This window comes from Macaca nemestrina, chromosome 17, assembly GCF_043159975.1.
Source record: "Macaca nemestrina isolate mMacNem1 chromosome 17, mMacNem.hap1, whole genome shotgun sequence".
Lineage (NCBI taxonomy): Eukaryota > Metazoa > Chordata > Mammalia > Primates > Cercopithecidae > Macaca > Macaca nemestrina.
The window spans coordinates 9,432,984-9,452,442 of record NC_092141.1 but is presented as its reverse complement, the minus strand read 5'-3'; the positions used below and the strand labels follow the sequence as shown (position 1 = coordinate 9,452,442).

General features: G+C 57.8%; 1 protein-coding gene across 1 annotated transcript in view; it reads right to left on the bottom strand.

Annotated features, from left to right (window-relative positions):
* Positions 1 to 19,459, bottom strand: part of LOC105474216 (netrin 1) — a 228,394-nt gene continuing 208,935 nt past the window's right edge. The window contains exon 7 of the mRNA XM_011728715.3: positions 1 to 432. Within this exon, the coding sequence (XP_011727017.1) occupies positions 104 to 432 (329 nt within the window). The 3' untranslated portion in view covers positions 1 to 103. The remainder of the gene's footprint in view (positions 433 to 19,459) is intronic.

Genomic DNA, 19,459 nt, shown 5'->3' with positions numbered 1-19,459 from the left:
CCCACCTGGGAAAGCCCTCGCGGGCCAAGTCCGCGGCGGCCGGGCCCAGGCGCCCGCTCTCGCTCGGCCCCGCCCTGGCGCCCGCCCGCCTGCTGCCTCCGCGCTAGGCCTTCTTGCACTTGCCCTTCTTCTCACGCTGCTGGAACTTGCGCAGCCGCCGCGCCCACGTGTCCCGCCACTGGATCACCAGGCTGCTTTTGTCGGCCACGATGCCGCTCTGGTCCGGAGAGTCCTCGGCGTTGCCCAGCAGCAGGTACTTCTTGAGGGGCTTGATTTTGGGACATTTGCAGGCGATGTCCCGCGAGCGGATCCACAGGCTCTGGTCACCGCGGCGGATGCGGCTCGTGCCCTGCTTGTACACGGAGATGATGTTCACCGTGAACTTCCACCAGTCCCCCGCCTTGTCCGCCTTCAGGATGTGAATCTGGACGGCTGCAAGGAAGCACACGCAGGCGGGTGGGCCCCCAGATGCTGTGGCCAGGTCCACCCTGCCTGAGCCTGGAGAGAAGGGAAAGGAGACCCAGCCCCAGGAAGTGACTGCAGAGTGTCCCATGGAGAAGCGCGTGGGTGGTGGCAAGCTGATCGTAGACCCCCCCCCCCAACCTGCTAACACCAGGGCCAAGGCCGCTGTTCCAAGAGGCTTCGCCACCCACGCTTTGAGGGTGCCACCCAGCACTGCCGTCGGGACAAGCCATCTCCTGGCCTTGTCAAGACGCACTTTGTCCAGGAAGCCTACAGGTGTTGCCCACGCCCCCAGCACTCTGCGCAAGCTGTCTGCCCAGGGCAGGCGCTCGGGTGAGCGCAATACTGGCGGGGGAGAGGGAGGTTCCTCAGGGGTACGCTTCTTCAAAGACCCAAGTCACTTTACACCAGACCTCATGACACTCCACACAGCCTGGTCCTCCAACCAGTCTCAGAAAACCATAATGGGTCCTCAATGCTCAGGGGCAGAAGATGAGAACCCACCCTTTGGGGTGGCTGTAGTGCCTTTTCCAGAGCCCCGGCGTCCTTGGACTGCCGCTTCCCATGTCTAAGCCATCCCTACCAGGGGGCCTCCCTTCCTGTGTGCTGCCCAAGGTCCCCAGACCATTCCTCTTACTCCAAGTTCTCTGCCAGTATTTTCCCTAGTAGAGGACTTCCCCAAAAGGAGCATGCATCAGAATGCCCTGGCCGGCTTGTGAAAATACACTGCTGGGCCCTGCCCCAGAGCTTCAGATTCAACAGATCTGGGTGAGGCTCTAGAATATGCATTTCTCACAAGTGGTGAGACGCTGTTGACTCAGAGGACAAATGTTCCCAGATGTCATTTCTGCAAGATAGTGAGGGAGACTTCAAAAATAAGAGATGCTACACAAACAAAGGAGAAACTTTGCTCTTACTGCAGGACTTTTCAGAGCCTTTAACCTAAGAATCCTGTATACATATGTTGGTTTCTCAAACAACCCTGACTGCAGAACCCTTTGGTTGGTGCATCTCGGTCACCAGAGCCTCATGGAGCCTTCTTGGGGACCTGCTGGAGGTGGACACATGATCATTGCCCCCAGGCCAAGGGGGTACCTGGAGAGGCCTACTGCTGTACTCAACCTCTGTTCAAGAGAAACAGCCATCCACTCACTCCCCTGCCCCGCACTGTCAGAGCAGGGTCCCTTCCCCTCACACGCTGTAGCCTTCACTAGGCGAAGCACTTTATTCCCCAGGCTGGGCCATGAAGCAGACTTGAGCCCTCCTGAGAAAGGAGCAGCAGCTTGAAGAAACCAAGACACAGGCAAGCTCTGTGGCTTCAGCAGTCACAAGCACATGTCCCCAGGGAACGCCCAGCAATCATCACTTCCCCACTTACCCCTCCACACAATGGACCCACCCCAACTCAGCCTGCCTTCCCACGCTGGCTGGCTTCATGTCTACATCTCTGGGGGCCACTCTGCTCCTTCACTCGCAGGGCAACCCCCTGTACCCACACATGGACCAGGGGATGGGGAAGGGCAGGGACAGCCAGGCGCAGGAGAGCACTGAATGCCAACCGACTCATCTTTCCAGGGCGAGGGAAGCACATTTTCCCATATTTTCATTTCAGCTGTCCCTGGGCATCCTGAACTTTGCACTCCAGTCTGAGAGCTCCAAAGAATGGCTGCCATGGCAACCGTTTCCATGTTTTTGTCACCAAGGGACTCAAGAGTCAGTGTGAACTGTGGGGTGGGGGGAGCCCTCCAGCCCAGGGAAGTGGCTGGGCTGAGTGTATTTGACTGGGCAGACAGAGGTCACCGTGGCAACTGAGAGTCCCTTAGCTAAGCAATGGGGGAGCCACCCCAGGCATCCCTGAGCGCCCCACTTTCCTCTCCCCAGGACTGAGCTGAATACGAATGAGCTCAGGATACGGCTGTTTCTGCCGTGCTGGACACCTCAGACCCTTTGCACAGCCACAGTGTCCCCAGCCAGCACGGGCTGGAGTGGCCCAACAAGGATGCTGTGGGAGGCACCCTGGGCTGGGGCTCTGGGAGAGCACAGCTGATCCCAGGCTTAGAGCATCTGTTGGTGCTGTGTGCTAAATGGTGTCCCAACAAATTCCTCTGTTAAAAGCTTAACCCCCTGGGCTTCACAGGATGATTTTACTTGGAGATAGGGTCTTTAAAGTATAATTAAGTACCCATTAAAATTTTACAACATTTAAGTATAATTAAGATGAGGTCATTACAGTGGGCCCTATGACCCGTGTCCTTAGGAGATAGAGAGCCAGAGACACAGAGGGAAGATCCTGTAAGGATGCGAGAAGGTGACCATCTACAAGCCAGGAGAGAACTCAGAGGAAAACAACCCTGCTGACACCTTGATCTTGGACTTCCAGCCTCCAGAGCTGTGAGAAATACATTTCTATGGTTTAAGCCACTCCATCTGTAGTACTTTGTTCTGGCAGCCCTAGAAGCTAATACAATTAATCTTGAAGATTCTGGGGATGTTGGGCCTCTGCTCAGGGCCAGGCAGAAGGGCAGAGCTGGCAGAGTCTCACGTTTGCTGAGAAGAGCCTAGAGAAAGAGCTGGCTGGAGAAGGCCTAGCCTTAGACTTCCTGCAGAGGCCTCCCAGGGACCTTCTCACTCCCTGGGGTCATAGCAGAAGGGCCGCTGAGCCCTGCCCAACTCTCTCTGGTCTCTGAGCTTCCCCCCATCAGTGAATGCCTTGGAAACCAGGCGTCGCATCCAAAGCAGCCCCCTGTGCATCTCCAGGCACAGCCACACAGGCCTGAAGGGGACCTGCTTAACTGTGTAACACCAAGTGCAAAGCCCTGAAAGGTACCCTCCCCTGGACACCTTGCTTTCGGGAGTCCAGAGGGATAGAGCAATGGGCATTGGTCAGTCAGGAGAAAGCAACCAGCCTTTGTCCTTCCACCCCCAGCAGATCTCAGCAACATCAGGGGTGGGAGCTGTCCTGGCCACAGGGGGCAGGGGCACGTAGTGGTAGGACTCATGATTATGCTGGAAAAAGGCCACATTTCCGCTGCCCTTGGCAACCCCTCTACACATTACACAGCCCACCAAGTATGAGCTACACATGCAGTGCCTGGGCCAAGCCCCTGCTGTGCACATACAGCTGAAAATATTCAAAATGTGCATTGCAACAGTGACCTCAGACAGACCTGCCCTGCAGATATGGGAGCACGAGCATCAGCAGCCACACAGCACTCCACCAGGCTGCTGTCACCTCCAACCAACCTCTGGCTTGAAGTGAGGAATGATTGGGATCTCTGGGCTACATGGAACCTGGGGCCCCTCCCAACCCAGATGTACCCGTGATGTCACCCAACGAGGGGGCTTCGCACAGTGGGCTATGGGCAGTTCTGCCCATCCTAGGACCATGGCCTCAAGGATGGGCCTCTTAGACCCTATCATGGTTTTAATGTTAGTATCCCCCCAGATTCATCTGTTGGAACTTGATATCCAGTGTGAGAATATGAAGTAGGGTCTTTGGGACATGATTAAATCATGAGGATTTCACCCTGTGGATGGGGTTAGTGCCCTTATAGAAGCTGACTGGGCACAGTGGCTCACGCCGGTAATCCTAGCACTTTGGAAGGCCGAGGCGGGCAGATTGCCTGAGCTCAGGAGTTCCCTGGGCAACACAGTGAAACCCTGTCTCTACTAAAATACAAAAAATTAGCCAGGCGTGGCAGCAGGCACCTGTAGTCCCAGCTACTCAGGAGGCTGAGGCAGGAGAATTGCTTGAACCCAGGAGGTGGAGGTTGCAGTGAGCCAACATCACACCACTGCACTCCAGCCTGGGTGACAGGGCAAGACTCTGTCTCCAAAAAAAAAAAAAAAAAAAAAGAGGCATAGTTCCCATGCCCTTTCCACTGTGAGAGGACACAGCAAGAAGGCAGCATTTCTGAAGCAGAGAGCAAGCCCTCACCAGACTCGGAATCTGTTGGCACCTTGGTCTTGGACTTCCCAGCCTCCAAAACTATGAGCAATAAGTTTCTGTTATCAGTCACCCAATCTAAGGGGTTTTGTGGCAGCAGCCCAGAACTAAGACACACCCATACGATGAAACTCACCCCAAGCTAATTAGCCTCGGCCCTTAGCATGCCTGCACTCCCACTGTCCTTGCACTGATGTCCTAAAAATTGTCTTCAAGAACACTGGAACTGGGGGCTCTGCTGAGGATCCCCCACCGTGTATTCAGAAAGGAGAGAGATGAGATTGCTCTCAGAAAGGCAGATGGTGAGGTCAGACCAGGGAGATGAGAAGTGTGCCGACAGTCCTTAAATTAGGGACTGCTGGCTGGGCGCGGTGACTCATGCCTGTAATCCCAGCACTTTGGGAGGCCGAGGCGAGTGGATCACCTGAGGTCAGGAGTTTGAAACCAGCCTGGCCAACATGGTAAAACGCTGTCTCTACTAAAAATACAAAAAATTAGCCAGGCGTGGTGGTGGGCACCTGTAATCCCAGTTACTGGGGAGGCTGAGGCAGGAGAATTGCTTGAACCTGGGAGGCGGAGTTTGCAGTGAGTGGAGATCACACCACTGCAGTCCAGCCAGGGCAACAGGAGTGAAACTCCATCTCCAAAAAAAAAAAAAAAAAAATGAGGGACTGCTGTTGTACAGGAAGAAGTTGCCACCTTAAGTCAGAATGGCCATTCTCTGAAGTGGAGACAAGGAAGTCAATGAGGCAGATGTTAACAGAGCTCCTCAACCCTCCTGCCTGGGGAGGGGAGCCTGGCCTCTGCCTGCTGGTGCTTCTGGTTTTACATAAGTGCTCAACGGCTGCATCCCAGGGTCCACAGCTCAACTTCATCCCCCCTTCCTCTGAGCCCTTGCTGCCGCAGAGCTGACTGCTACAAGTGAGTTGGTGCGCTCTTCCCAGCCGACTCTGCTCAGGGCAGGGATCTGCTGTCAGGGCAGACAAAACCAGGGCTGGGACGTGGGAACTGGAACCCTGGATGCTGAATGGGTTGGGCTGACTGGAAGCCTAACTGAGCCCTGGTGCTCCACCATGGGGAGGCGGCGGGTGCCTAGAGCAGATGCCCAAGGGAAAGCAAGAAGAGAGAGTGCAGTTCCAGGGCGGCCAGGAGTGGCCTCCGCTGTCCAGTCCTAGGCACCTGGCTGAGCTTTGTCTCCTGCCCTTGCAGCCCACGGGCCACCGCACTTCTGTGCAGTAAACCCTCCTTTCCTGCAGCCAGCCACAGAGCTCGGTGAAAAGGCTGCGGGTGGGGTGGGGTGGGGCAGCAGCGGCCCGCCCTCTCAGCATTTCTGGGGTTCACAGGAAGGTCTTTCATGCCAAGAACTCTCAGCCACCAGGGCAGTGTGAGCCAAGAGGACTGGCTTCCCTTGCCCTAACCCACACCTTCCTCTGCCCCACAGCAGACGCCCACATGGGGCTCTGGAGGGCTGGCCGTGGCTCCGAGGAGGTGACAAAGGGGCTGAGGGCCAGGTCCGTGGGGGCCAAAGTCAACAAGGGCAGCCTGCAGCAGTGTGGAGTTGGTTCCAGCCGAGGGGCCAGGGGGCTAGGAGGCAGCTCCAGGGCAGGCTGAGTGCCTTGAGCACTTCCCTTGGTTAAGGAGGGCAGTAGAACCAGAGAACCAGACCCCGGGGAGACCAGCCCTGTCCCCTGGGAGGTAGGCACAGACAGGCCTGGCCTGTCCAGCCCTGGGTGGCTTTTCAGATGCTGCTTCCTGCGTCCCTGGCTGCAGTGCAAGGTACCCAAGTGAGCATCTAGGTCTTCCTTCCTGGGGTACCTCAACTTCCTCAGAGTCCCAGTGTTGACCCATTACCAGGCCGTCAAAGGCAACCTGAAAAATGGGGAGCTCCAGGTCACAGCCTCTGCTTAGATTCCTCCAGAGGGCGACTTGTTGCCCCACGGGAGCCCTTGTCCTCTGTCCAGACCCCAGTCCATCCAAAACCTCCCTCCCTCCCTCCCCAGCTCCAGTCCGGGCCCAGGAGCCACCATAGCCTGTGAGCTCTAGGCCTTCTGAGGACCCTGCATTGTCAACACCCCAGAAAGTTAGTGGCAGGAGTAGATGGGAACTGACAGATGCCCCTCCTTGCAGATTTGGGGGACCTCCTGCTGGGATCAAAGCTCCCCGCCCAGGCCAGGTTGTAGGAGCTGTCGGGCTGGTGCAGAAGCTACAGATGCTGCTCATTCATCTGCCTGTTGGGAACAGACACATGGCAGGAAAGGCCCAGCCCGGAATAAACAACTTGCAGGCTGGGCCCTGGGGGAGTGGCCGCGGCACAGACTCTGGGGGCTGCTGGCCCTTCTCCTTTCCCTGGCAAGGCCTGAGTGTGTGGGACACCTCCGCGGGGAGGCTTCCTGCCTCCTGGAGGTCTCAGAGATTTATGGGCTGCTCGAGGTGGGCCCCCAGTGGCTCCCAGCAGCTTCCCCCTCCGAAGGAGGCTGGGGTGGTCAGCCTCACCCCTCCCCCACCCAGCCATACCTTCCTGTTGGGCCGGTCCAGCTAGGGGAAGCTTGTCACCCATCTGCCTCAGAGACAGCGGCCAGGACAAATGGGGGGGAGAATAGGAACCCCACAGAAACCATGAAAGCCGCGCAGCCCCATAAATCTCCCGCTGTGGAAAGCGTGTCACGAGCTGCAGCTGCTTTCCTGAAACGCAACTCAGCACATGCTTCCCAGGCCCTGCGAAGGGAGGAAGGGCCGCCAGAGCCAAGGTTTGGTCTCAGTGATGCTCATCTGCCCTCTCCCGACTCCCTGCCGGGGAATGTGGGAGAGGGGCCGCCACACCTGGGACACGGGGTCACCACAAGGGGCCGCCACACCTGAGATGGGGGTGGCGGTCACTGCGAGGGGCCACCACACCTGAGATGGGGGCGGTCACTGTGACCCCCGCCTAGTCTACATCAAACGAGACAGAGGGCTGGAGGCTCACTGTGGCCAGGCCTGGCAACTGCCACTGCTGCCCTCAGGAGTCCTCAGGGATCTCCTGCCATGTGCCCGCCACCTGGGCCCTGCCCCAGGACTTGAACAAGATGAGGATACCCAACTTAGAGCTGGCTGAAGGTTTCCCCTCAACCATAAGAACAGGATGACCCTCTCTCAGGGAACTGAAAGCAGTGTGGACGCTGCCTCAGTTTCCCATGCTAGGTCCTGGTGCTTGGGCTCTGTTTCTGGGAAGGGAGAGGAGTTAGCTACCTGAGACCATTTGTCTACCTGGGGGTCCCCGGAGGACAGGACATTAGGAGGTCTTAGAATCAGAGAGCCAGACCCCTGGGAAGGAGACCAGCCCTGTCCCCTGGGAAGTGGGCACAGTCAGGCCTGGCCTGTCCAGCTCTGCACCCCGAGGCTCATCAGTGAAGAGATCGGGGGCTGGCACCCTTCTTTGCAAGAGGCTTAAGAAGGGGAGTGGATCTGGGCCCTGCCCCAGCTGGGGCGCCCTCGGCATGGGGGCTGCTGCCTCCAGCACAGCAGCCCCGGGGAGAGCCTGCTGCCCAGGGAGGAAGCTGCAGCCGCCTTCTCCCGTTAGAACGAACTGAAACAGCCTGGCTGCCTCTGAATTCCACGCTTGTTCCCCCGACCCTTTAAGGGGCTGGGCCCACCAGAGGCAGGGACATGGCTGTCAAGAGTCACCCTGGAGGGTGGATAGTGCTCCCCTCCGCCGAGGCCCTCCCACCTCTGGCTCAGCCCCAGTGCTCCCAGGCTGGCTGGATCAGCCAACTAGCTCCTTGCACAACAAAGGCATCGGTGAGGGCACGGCTGGTGGGACATGCCATCGAGAACCACCCAGGAGGAGGATGGAGCAGTGAGCATGCCCCACAACGCCCCGAGGCCGGCACCCTCAGCAGCAGTGGGGGCCCAGCCTCCAGAGGAGGGAGAGTGGGAAATCCATCCTCCCTTGGCGTGGGCTCAGTCCAGTCCACCTTCAGCTCCCTCCGGGGCTCCCAGAAGGCTTGGTATGGAGAGTGTTTCAGCCAGAGGCCACCAGACCTGCAGATGTAGATTAATACCACCCCAAAGAGCGGGAGTGGCCTGGCTGAGAACCTCTCACACACTGCCCATTTCCCCACCAAGGTGCCACCTCCAGCAAGCCCCTTTGCCCGACAGCCAAGAGCATCCCCTCTCCACAAGCTGGGCTGGCATTTCCAGGCCGCTCCCAGGGCACCCTGGTGTGGAGCCCTGTCCCGTGTGGGATGAGCATCCATGCACCCTCTACACACGGGACTTGGCTCGGAACTCCTGTCGGCTCCTAAAAGTCAAGCCATCTTCAAAATCTGCTTCCCTGAGGAGACCTGAAGAAAGTAGCTGAGACCCGGGGGCCACAGCAGGGCGGGGGCGGAGCTGAGCGCTGCTGGATGAATTGACTCAGGGGCCAGGGCTTGCAGAGATGCCTCCCAAAGCTCCTGTAGGCTTCTTGGGAGGCTGGGGTCCCCCCCCCCGGGTACCCCCACAGTATCTCAGAGGCCTGAGCCCAGCACACGCAGAGCTGAGCTGGCAGGTATGTGAAGACTTTGGGACAGGCCTTGGGGAGGAAACCCAGGAACAATGACAGAGGTGCTGAGGTCCTCAGTACCAAAGGCACTCATGCCAGGGGAGGGCCACCCGGAACACCTCACAAAATGCCCACCTGTGCTCTGCGTCGGCAGAAGTGCTCTGTGGTCAGACACACACAGGGCATGGCTGAGCCAGAAGACTAGCCTTTCCTGCCTGGTGTCCCCAGCCGCACACTCCAGGCACCTTGGACAGATCCCCACCCCACCCCTACTCTGAGCTTTGGTGTCCCTATCTGTAAAAGGGCAGGAGATACCATTCATCAGATGCTTCTGTGGCCCCTTACAGCCCTCCCTCCCCACCCCTCCTTCCTAAAAACAGGATGCTCAGAGAGGAGAGGAAAACAGCATCGGGAGAGACAAGAGGAAGCTCCAGGGAAAGGGCAGATGAGGGCTAGGAAGCTGCCCAGATCCCAGGGAGAGCCCTTCTGGGGCCCACCTCTCCCCTGAGGGCTCCCCCTCTGCGGGATGGCAAGTCACTGTGCTGGGAAGGGCCGCATCCCCCCCAGAGCCGCCTGGGCTAGGAGGCCCCAGTATCGCAGCACCCTGCCCCCACCGGGCTCACACCAGAGCGGCTTCCTGTGGGCTCTGGGGCTTTTCTGTCGAGCTGTCATGGGGACCGACTGGCCCTCCCTGGCCAACCTGGTGGTCACCCACATTCCACGACCTCAGGCTGACTCACACGGGCCCAGCTCCACATCTGGCCTCCATATGGGCCTGGCACTCGGGGAGAGGGGGGTCACATCTGGTGGGGGAAATCAGAGGATTCCCCAGGGGCCAGTGACCCCAGGGAAGGGTCAGCAAGCCTCCGAAATGCCGTGCCACGTGCTGCTGGCTGGTCTTCGTCCTGTCCCTGGACAGGGGGGCACTGCTCAGGGGAGGTGGCCTCTCGCAGCCATCACATCAGCTGCCTCTGGGCCCACAGCAGGGGCCCTGACCTTGGGGGACAGCCCCCAGGGTGCTCCCCTAACATCTGTGCCCACATCCAAGACATAGTAACTTCATTCCTACAAAGGGGCTGATAACCTGTCCAGCTTTCCGCACTTGAAGGAACTGAGCCTGATCAGGAATAGCCATTGACTCCAAGGTCAAGAAAAGGAGACAGGGTGCTGCTGAAGGGGAGAGTCCATCATTTGCTGTGAAGCCCCGTGTCCCTGAGGCTAGCTGGAGACAAGCAGTGGAAATGGTGAGACCCTCCCCACTCCGGCTCATTTGATTCCCAGCCTGAGCGACCGGACAAGGGCTGAGCCAGGACCGGGATCCATCCACCAGCACCTCCACCAGCCCCAGTCACCACTGTCCGCCACGCTCTGACCCACATCAGCTCCGCAGTGAGCCACGGCCATCCCCCCACTGCCTCTTCTCCACGCCCGCCTCCACTCCAGCTGGTCTCCCCACTCACCATCAGGGGTCTTCCTGGAAGCTTCCTCCAACACGCAGCCATGCCCATCACCGATTCCACCTCTGCTGTCACCACCCACCCCCACCACCGTCCCTGCCACCATGCCCAGTGCCCGCGCTGCACCATCTCAGACATCCCCAGCACCACGGTGCCCGCTCCCGCCTGTTTGCCCACGAAGATGTCTGTGGCCTCTCCTCCAAGGCTCCTCCAGAGTCAGGGGCCCCGTTGGGGTCCCAGTTCTTGAGTGTTCTAAAGGACTGCCGCGCCTACTCCTGCTGCCAAAGCCTTGCCTCCCGGGTGTGGAAGAGAAGCAAGGTCTCAGCCGTGGAGTACCTAACCCTGCACATGGTATTTTATCTTGTTGAGTCTCAGTGTTCCATTGACAGGAATGAAAATCCCTCCCTCGCAAGGTGTCTGTCTGTGGAGATTAAATAAGGATGAGCACCAAGGCTGTGACGTACCCGGTCCGGGGCCCAGCAGCAGGAGGAAACAGTTCTTGGATGGGCAAGCCCCCTACTTGGTTTCCACTGGCTTGGGAGGTGCCGGGGCACACGGAGGGTACGGGGATGCAAATCAGAATTCTGCTCAGGTCCCCAGGCCCACTGCTTCCATGGACCCCCAAGAGAGCACACAAGCACATGCACATGTGTGCACAGTCACACAGTCACACACTCAGTCACAGTCTGTCAGTCACAGAGTCAGTCACAGTCACAATCACACACGCATAGTCACACATAGTCTCTCACACTCACACACACACAGCTGAACAGACTCGGCTCCTCCCCACAGATGCCAACAGAACATCCTCCTTGAGTTGTATCCTCAGAAATCATCCTTGTGGGATGTCAGGCGGAATACTTGAGACGAATCATCCTGTGAGAAGCATTTTGATTTTTCCATCTGGTGGTGCCAAAATGTCTTTCAACAAAAGGGGTGACTAATAAACATTTCTGGGAACGAATAACTTTTCCAAGAACTGGCAGAAGTGAGATGATCTCACCTTTCAGAATGGGAGCTCTCTGTCTTCCCCCCTTTCTGAGTCCCAGGGAGTAGGAAGAGGCCAGCGGCAGCACCCAGGCCACCTGAGGCAGGGGGTGGGGGGGGTGGGGGCGTGGGTGGGAGCCCCCGCGTGTTCACGTGAGCCGGAGGGGTCAGAGTGGCTTTGGCGCACAGATGCAACTCATGAGGCCAACACCGGCCTCTCTCCAGCCTCCCTGGGCCCCACAGTGCACTGAACACCCGGCTCATACTCTTCTCCCGTTTCCCCGTGCTATGCCTAGCTTCTTTCTTGGAGACGTTCCTCCCTCCACCTGGGAGCCTTGCTTTGCCCAGTGAGCACTGGTTACTCAGGCTCCCTCCTCCAGGAAGCCTTCCCACCCTCGCCCTCTCTAGAGAATGGACTACACTCTGTGTGCGCCCACCTCAGGCTGCAACCCGGCCACACCCTTCCTTCTGTGGCTTTTGTCTGTGTCAGTCTCCCCTCCTAGACTATAAGCTCTCCGAGGGTCAAGACTGAGCCTCACACAGATCTACAAGCACAGCACCCAAGGCAAGATGGGGCTCACAGCAGGCGCTCAATGAACGGGCGTGGAGGGGCAGCTGGGGGTGGAAACGGGTGTGCGAGGGGCCAGGACTTCTTCTCGGGATGTGCATTGCTGTGACGGTGTATGTGTATTGGTGTGTGCATGTGCGTGATAAGTTACGCCTGTGTGATGCTGTTTGTGTGGTGGTATGTGTGTAGTGATGGGGTGTGTGTGATGGGGTGTGCATGTATAATGTGTGTGATGTGTATAGTGGTGTAGTGTGACGTGTGTGATATCTGTAATGTGTATGTGGTTGTAGGCATGTGTGATGGTGTGTGTGATGGGGTGTGCGTGTGTGATAATGTGTGTAGTGGTGTGTGTGAATATGTGTGATGTGTGGTATGTGTAATGTGTATGCGATTGTATGCATGTGTGATGGTGTGTGTGGTAGTTGTGGCTTGTGATTGTGTGTGATGGTATGTATATCTGATGTATATGGTGTGACGTGTGTGATGTGTGGTATGTGTGCCTGTGTGATAAAGTCTGTGTGGTGAATCTGATGTGTGGGGTGTGTGCACGCATGTGTGGTACGTGTGCCTGTACAATAGTGTGTATGTGTGATGGTGTATCTGATGTACAGGGTGTGAGGTATGTGTGCATGTGTGGTATGTGTGGTATGTGTGCCCGTGTGATAAAATGTGTGATGGTGTATCTATTTGATGTGTGTGGTGTATGTGTGCATGTGTGCGGTACATGTGCCTGTATATTGTGTGTGGTGTGCATATCTGATGTGTGTGTGTGCACATGTGTGCCTGTGTGATAGTGTGTGATGGTATATCTGATGTGTGTGGGGTGTGTGTGATGGTGTGTTTGATGTGTGACGGTGTATCTATGCATGCATGTGTGGTGTGTGCCCCTGATAGTGTGTGGGCATGCATGTGTGATGTGTGTGATAGTGTGCGTGCCTGTGTGATAGTTTGTGTATCTGTGTTTGATGTGTGGTGTGTGTGTGGTGTATGTGTATGATGTGAGTGTGATTGTGTGTGTCTGCGTGTGGTGTCTCTGATAAAGTATGTGGTGTGTGATGTGTGTGGTGTGATGGTGTGTGCATGCATGTGTGCCTATGTGCGTGTGTGCCTGATTGTGTGTGCATGCATGTGTGGTATGCGTGTGATAGTGTGCGTGCCTGTGTTTGATGTGTGTGGTGTGTGTGTGCCTGTGTGATAAAGTGCGTGTGGTGTATGTGATGGTGTGTATGTGTATGATGTGTGACTGTGATAGTCTGATGTGTGGGGTGTGTATGCGTGTGGTGTGTGTACCTATGTGATGGTGTGTTTGATGTGTGTGATTGTGTATGCGTGCGTGTGGTGTGTGTGTGTGATGGTGTGCTTATGTGTATGATGTGTGACTGTGATAGTCTATCTGTGATGTGTGGTGTGTGTATGCCTGTGTGATAGTGTGTGTGATGGTGTTTGATGTGGTATGTATGATGGTGTGTGCATGCGTGTGCGGTATGTGTGCCTGTGAGTGGTGTGGACGTGAGCACAGTGGTTGTGTGAGATGTGGGAGGCAGTGCAGACAGGAGGTGGTGAGTGAGGACGGAACAGTGGAGCTCCCCACAGGAGCACGGGAATGGGATGGGAGGAAGGGGGTGGAAGGGAGATGGGAAGGGAGATGGGAAGGGAAGAGGAGGAGGCAGAGGGGCTCCACCAAGGAAGCCTCTTGGCTTGGTGGGGTGTGAGGCGGGGCCTCGTGGGGCAGGGCTGGGATGCTTCAGTCCCCTGGCGGTGGTTTCCGGGACCATGGTTTCAGGTGTGTGCTGTGTGACCGCAGGGCAGGTGCCTCCAGCAGGGCCGTGCTCCGCCTGTATCTGAGCTGCCCCACCGGATGCCAGCTGTGTGGTGGGCACGCGCACACCCACCCACTCCACTCGCCGCCACTCACTCGCCACCTCCTGGCAGAGGAAGGGTCCCTCCAAGGCTGGGCTTTCCTGAGAAGCTGGTAGGAATCACGAATGCGCTTGAAAATAATAAAACCTGTCTTCTGGGAACAACTGCTCCCCGCTCAGCCTCCCTGGCAGCTCTCCTTCAAGCATTTGCAAGAAGAGCCAGATCCCCTAGAGGGCAACAGAGGACTGAGGGCCCCAGGAGAGGGCGGCCAGGTGACCTGAGACAGCCTCCCCACGGCCCCCGCCCCTTAGACACGGTGCCTGCTGTGGGCAGGGGACACGGCCAGGGTCTCACTTAGAAGGATATCATGTGCCCTGGACTACACCTCCATGTGACAGATGAGGAAACCGAGGCCCCGGCGGCGAAGCTCCCTGTCCAGTCACACAGCAAATTAGTAACCTGCGTCTCCGGAGCTCCCTTCGGTCCTGGGGTCCCTCCAATGTGAGTGGCATGGCAGGGCCTTGGCACTGAGGCCCCCCCACCCCAAATCCCTTTGCCTTGCTTTGTGCCTCCAAGCCCACCGGAACTGGGCTCTGGCTCACTAAGTGTGTGCCCGAGAGAACACGGGGCAGGGCTGGCGCCCCGAGCCCGCAGGCCCCGTCTCATCCGCCCCCACCGCCCCAGCCTTCCACCCTCTGGCCACTGCCCCGGTCCGCGGAGCCCCAGACCCGCGCTCTTCAGCCACACAAGGGCAAGGCCCAGCCCGCGAGGCATGGAGGAGGAAGGGGGTCCGGGGCTGCTAGCAGCCAGGCCTGCTCTTCACCCAGCAGGGGCAGCAAACCCGAGGTTCTAATTAGCGGCTTCTGGAACATCCAAGTGCCCTGGGTGAAGGAAATATGCTTCTCCTAATTGGCCCCCTGCCGGGTGTCAGTCAGAGAGCGGCGATTACGCAGCCTCCGAGGGAGCCCCTGCCCGGCTCGCCCTGGCCCGCTCGGCCTGGCCTCCCCTGCTCTCTCATCCCCAGGCCAGCTCCCACCTGCCCTCCCCCTGCTGGTCACCTTCTCCCTGGGCTGGCCCAAGTCTGTGTGGGAGGGACACCCCCTTACACACCACCTCAGAGGGGCCAGGGGCCCAACACATGACTCATGGGAGATTCTCCATAGAGGCCAGCAGAGCCCACTGGGGGCCTCGCCCCAGCCTCAGAGAAACCTGTGGGCCTGGCGTTGTCCTCAGGGCCCCTGCCAGCCCCTGTGGGGCCACTCACTCCTCTCTGACCAAGCACGCTCCCCAAGGCCCTGTCCCCCAACTCTGCAGGACTCCTCTGAGCCCTCCGCAGAAGCCCGTGCAATCCCTTTCCAGACACTGTTCTTGGCCTGCCTCCTGCCTGAACACACAGCCTGAGCTGGCGGTGGGGAGGACTCCCCAATTTTTTTTTTTTTTTGGAGACAGAGTCTCACTCTGTTGCTCAGGCTGGTGTGCAATGGCACAATCTCAGCTCACCGCACCCTCCGCCTCCCGAGTTCAAACAATTCTCCTGCCTCAGCCTCCCTGGGATTACAGGTGCACATCACCACACCCAGCTTTTTTTTTTTTTTTTTTGAGATGGAGTCTCGCTCTGTCGCCCAGGCTGGAGTGCAGTGGCCGGATCTCAGCTCTCTGCAAGCTCCGCCTCCCGGGTTCACGCCATTCTCCTACCTCAGCCTCCCGAGCAGCTGGGACTACAGGCACCCGCCACCTCACCCAGCTAGTTTTTTTGTATTTTTTAGTAGAGACGGGGTTTCACCGTGTTCGCCAGGATGGTCTCGATCTCCTGACCTCGTGATCTGCCCGCCTCGGCCTCCCAAAGTGCTGGGATTACAGGCTTGAGCCACCGTGCCCGGCCAATTTTTTGTATTTTAAGTAGAGACGGGGTTTCACTATGTTTGCCAGACTGGTCTCGAACTCCTGACCTCGTGATCCTCACGCCTCAGCCACCCCGAGTGTCCCCAACTTTTAAGTGACCACAAGAGTCCCAGGAACAGTCCTGGAACCGGAAACACCCCACCACCGCCAGGGCTGAGGAATGCCAGGGACAGTGTTAGTCCTGGCTGTGGAGTCACAGGCTTGGAGCGTGGTGAGGAGGACATGAAAGCTAGCGGTGCCAGAGCCCCAGCCCCCATCATCTCCCTGGGGGGATCCCACTGTGTTCCCCCCGCCACCTGCTCTTCCTCCAGCCTTGTCTTGCAGCAGAAATGTAGACAGCCAGGTGAGGCGCCCTGGGCCGTGGGTGTCGGGGCAGGAACCGGGTAACCACCATGAGGTCTAGAAAGATGAGCATGTGGGGCTGGCCCGCAGCTCTCTGCAGGAATTGTGATGGGAAGGAAAAGCTCAAGGAAGGCCTCTGCGGAAGGAGTGGGAGGCCGGGCCACTGCCTGGCTGGGTGACTGGGCAAGTCACCTCACCCAGCCAGGCCCGTGTCACTGCCTATGACCTGAACCTGAAGTCCACCGTCCCTGCCACCTGCTTCGCTGATAACCCATGAGGGAGTCGGGTGTCGGGCACAGGGAAGGCTGAGTCAGAGAACAGAGGGTCTGATGACACCTGAGGCTGTGCCCCACCCTTCCCCGACAGAGAGAGATGCCCCCCATTGCCCAGGGCTGCTACAACAGGGCAGGACGCAGGGAAGGCCTAAGGGGCTCCTTCGAGTCTATGAAAGGAGGGTGTCAGGTTCAGCAGAGAGAGAGAGGCTGCCTGAAGAGAAGGGGTGAGGGGCCAGGAGAGCTCTGAGGGGCCAAAGTGCCCCCTGGAACATTGTTGGGGAGGCAGAATTCACTGGAAGGAACAAAGTCAGAGGACAAGAAAACCAGGTTGAGTCAACTAGAATCCGGTGGAACACAGGATCGGCTTTGGGCAGTTTTACAAGCCCCATTTTCACGATTTCACTTAAAATCATGAAAAACAGAGCAGAGGCTGCGAGTCGGTGCCTTCCTCCCTGCTCCTAGCTGCCTCTCCACAGTGTAGCTGCTGAAACGGTTATTCAAGACGAAAACCAAACCAAACAGGCGATCAAAACAATCCATCCCCCAAGCAAGCCCACCTAAATCCTCTCCCTTCCCCTCCTACTTCCTTGCTGAGGTTACCCCCAGGCCTTGTGCAGGGAAGGATGGGGAGAGGAGAGGGCTTTCCCTCTGCAACCCGTAACTCCTCGGGGTCCGCTGCTTTGCTAGGACGACAGTGCTGTGGTGCCCAGGTCCGAAGCCTAGGAAAGCTGCAAAAGCCTTGGGTCTCCTGCTCAAGTCCTCATCTCACAGGAGGGCTGCCAAGGGGAACGGGGAGAGGCGTGCCCCATGGCCCACCTCACAGTCCCCAGGGGACACTGGAGACCCAGGGCTGGGAGGATGCAGTCCCTGCAGCTCAGGGGCCGCATGTGGTGTTTGTTTTTTTTGTTGTTGTTTTTTTTGAGATGGAGTCTCACACTCTGTCGCCCAGGAGGCCAGGCGGGAGTGCAGTGGTGTGATCTCAGCTCACTGCAACCTCTGCTTCCCAGGTTCAAGGGATTCTCCTGCCACAGCCTCCTGAGTAGCTGGGATTAGAGGTGCGCGCCACCACACCCAGCTAATTTTTGTATTTTTAGTAGAGACGACGTTTCACCATGTTGCCCAGGCAGGTCTCAAATACTCACCCTCAGATGATCTGCCCACCTCGGCCTCCCAAAGTGCTGGGATTACAGGCGTGAGTCACCACACCGAGCCCTGAGCTCCTTTCAAAACAACCCGGGGCCCCTACTTTCCTGGCGTGGAGACAGCACTTCCTTTAACTTAATGTAACTCCAAGTTTGATTTCTAAATCCAGGTTTGTTTTCCCGTGGGAGTTGGATGTTTCTGCACTGCCCTGGGATGTATACAGCTTAACGCAGCTTTTAGGAACTGACTGTGGACCCCTGGAGGGCCTTGAACGTCGATGTCCATGGCCTGGCAGCTTCTGAATTGATGCATAATATGTGCCAGCTGCTCTTCTTCACCCTGTGGGAGGCCAGATGGCCTGTGGGGAGTGGGGCTGGATGACTGGGGTCTTACCCTGGCTTCAGTGTGTGTGTTGGGAGTGTGCGTATGAACTCTCACATACACAAATACAATAAATGAGAACATTTTAGAAGTTCTCTAGATTCCTTTGGATACCTTTGGGCCTCGTCATTTATTTCACTATGCTAAAAGGTCCTGACCACTGTCCTTATTAAAGAAGAAAGCCTTGTTTTCAAGCAGCTGGCCCAGTTAGGATCTCCATGAGGCCCGAGTCCCAGGGCAGGGCCGCCGGACCCTCACGGGGTCAGGGAAGGGACGGAGCTCAGATTCTGGGCGGTGAGGCCTCCTCCACAGGTGGCCTTCATTTCTCACCCCACTTCTTCCACCGCCATTTCCTCCTTCCTCCCCTTTCCCCACCAGCTTCCTTTGGATGCAGAGGTCACTGTTTTCTGGGAGCCTGTTAGGCACCTGTGCTGTGTCCTCCCAGTATACACTCAGCAAATAGCATCATCTCCATCTTATGGATGAGGCAACTGAGGCTCAGGTAAGCAACGGGACTCATCCCAGATCCCCTGAGAAGCATATGATTAGGACAGTCTTGGGAAGCTGAGCAGAACAAAGAGGTGGTTCTGCCTTCCCAGAGGTGGCCAGGAGGTACTGGGGCTGGCAGGGCCACTGAGGGGATGGGGGCTCCACCTCCTGGGGCCAGCTACAGATGGGACAGGAGAGATGGGCTACGTCCAGCTGGAGTGAGGAGGAGGACGGAGGGAGGTGGGCAGATATGGATTGTTGTGGGCCCAGAAGAGGGTGACCAGCCCCAGGCTCAGTCCCCGGCCCACCAGGTCAAGGAGAGGCCCCATGCTAGAAAGAACCACGCCTGGATTCAGGAGCCCTGGGCCTCCTTCCTGGTCTATGGTGGCAGGGCCTCAGCCACCCACGTGCATGCCCTGGCTGTATGCAGGGGCCTTGCCAGTGGTCAGCTGGACAATACTTTTGGGGTTTCTGTTTGCATCCCCCATTCTAAAGAGCCCCCACCACCAGCCCCAGCTCTTTACACACACCTGCCTGCTGGCCACTGTGGGGCCCTCCTCCTGCAGGCTCCCAGACCGTCTCCGCCCTCCACAACCACCGTGAGGGCAAGCGGACAGGACACACCCTTCCTGGGAAGGGAGCCTGAGGTCACAGGTGACAGCAATGTCTGCAGTCCCCCAGGACTGTCTGCCCCGTAGGTCCGGGCACTGGAACTTCCGGTGCATAGGAATGAGGGCTGAGCCGTTTACAGCGCCGACTTCCGGCCCCGCTACAGCCTGACGGAACATTTGAAATGCACCGGGGAGCTCCCAGTCCCTGTCTGATCCCCAGAGAGCTTCCCTTTGAGCAATGTGGACTCGGTTAAAATCCCCGCAGTATCATGCAGACACAGAAAACCACAGAGGTACAGCCACTGATCTGTGGCCACACAGCCCATCAGGGGCAGAGTCAAGGCCAGAGGCCAGCCTGGGTGTCCCAGGCTCAGGGCGGTGAAGGGGAGAAACCAGGCCGCTGGGCTCCTCATGCCCCCTGTCTCTGAGGGCCAAGGAGGAAAAGATGAGAAATTCCCAGGCATGGGATCCGTCCGGCTAGTTCCCATCGGTCACAGGGTCTCCACGACCAACA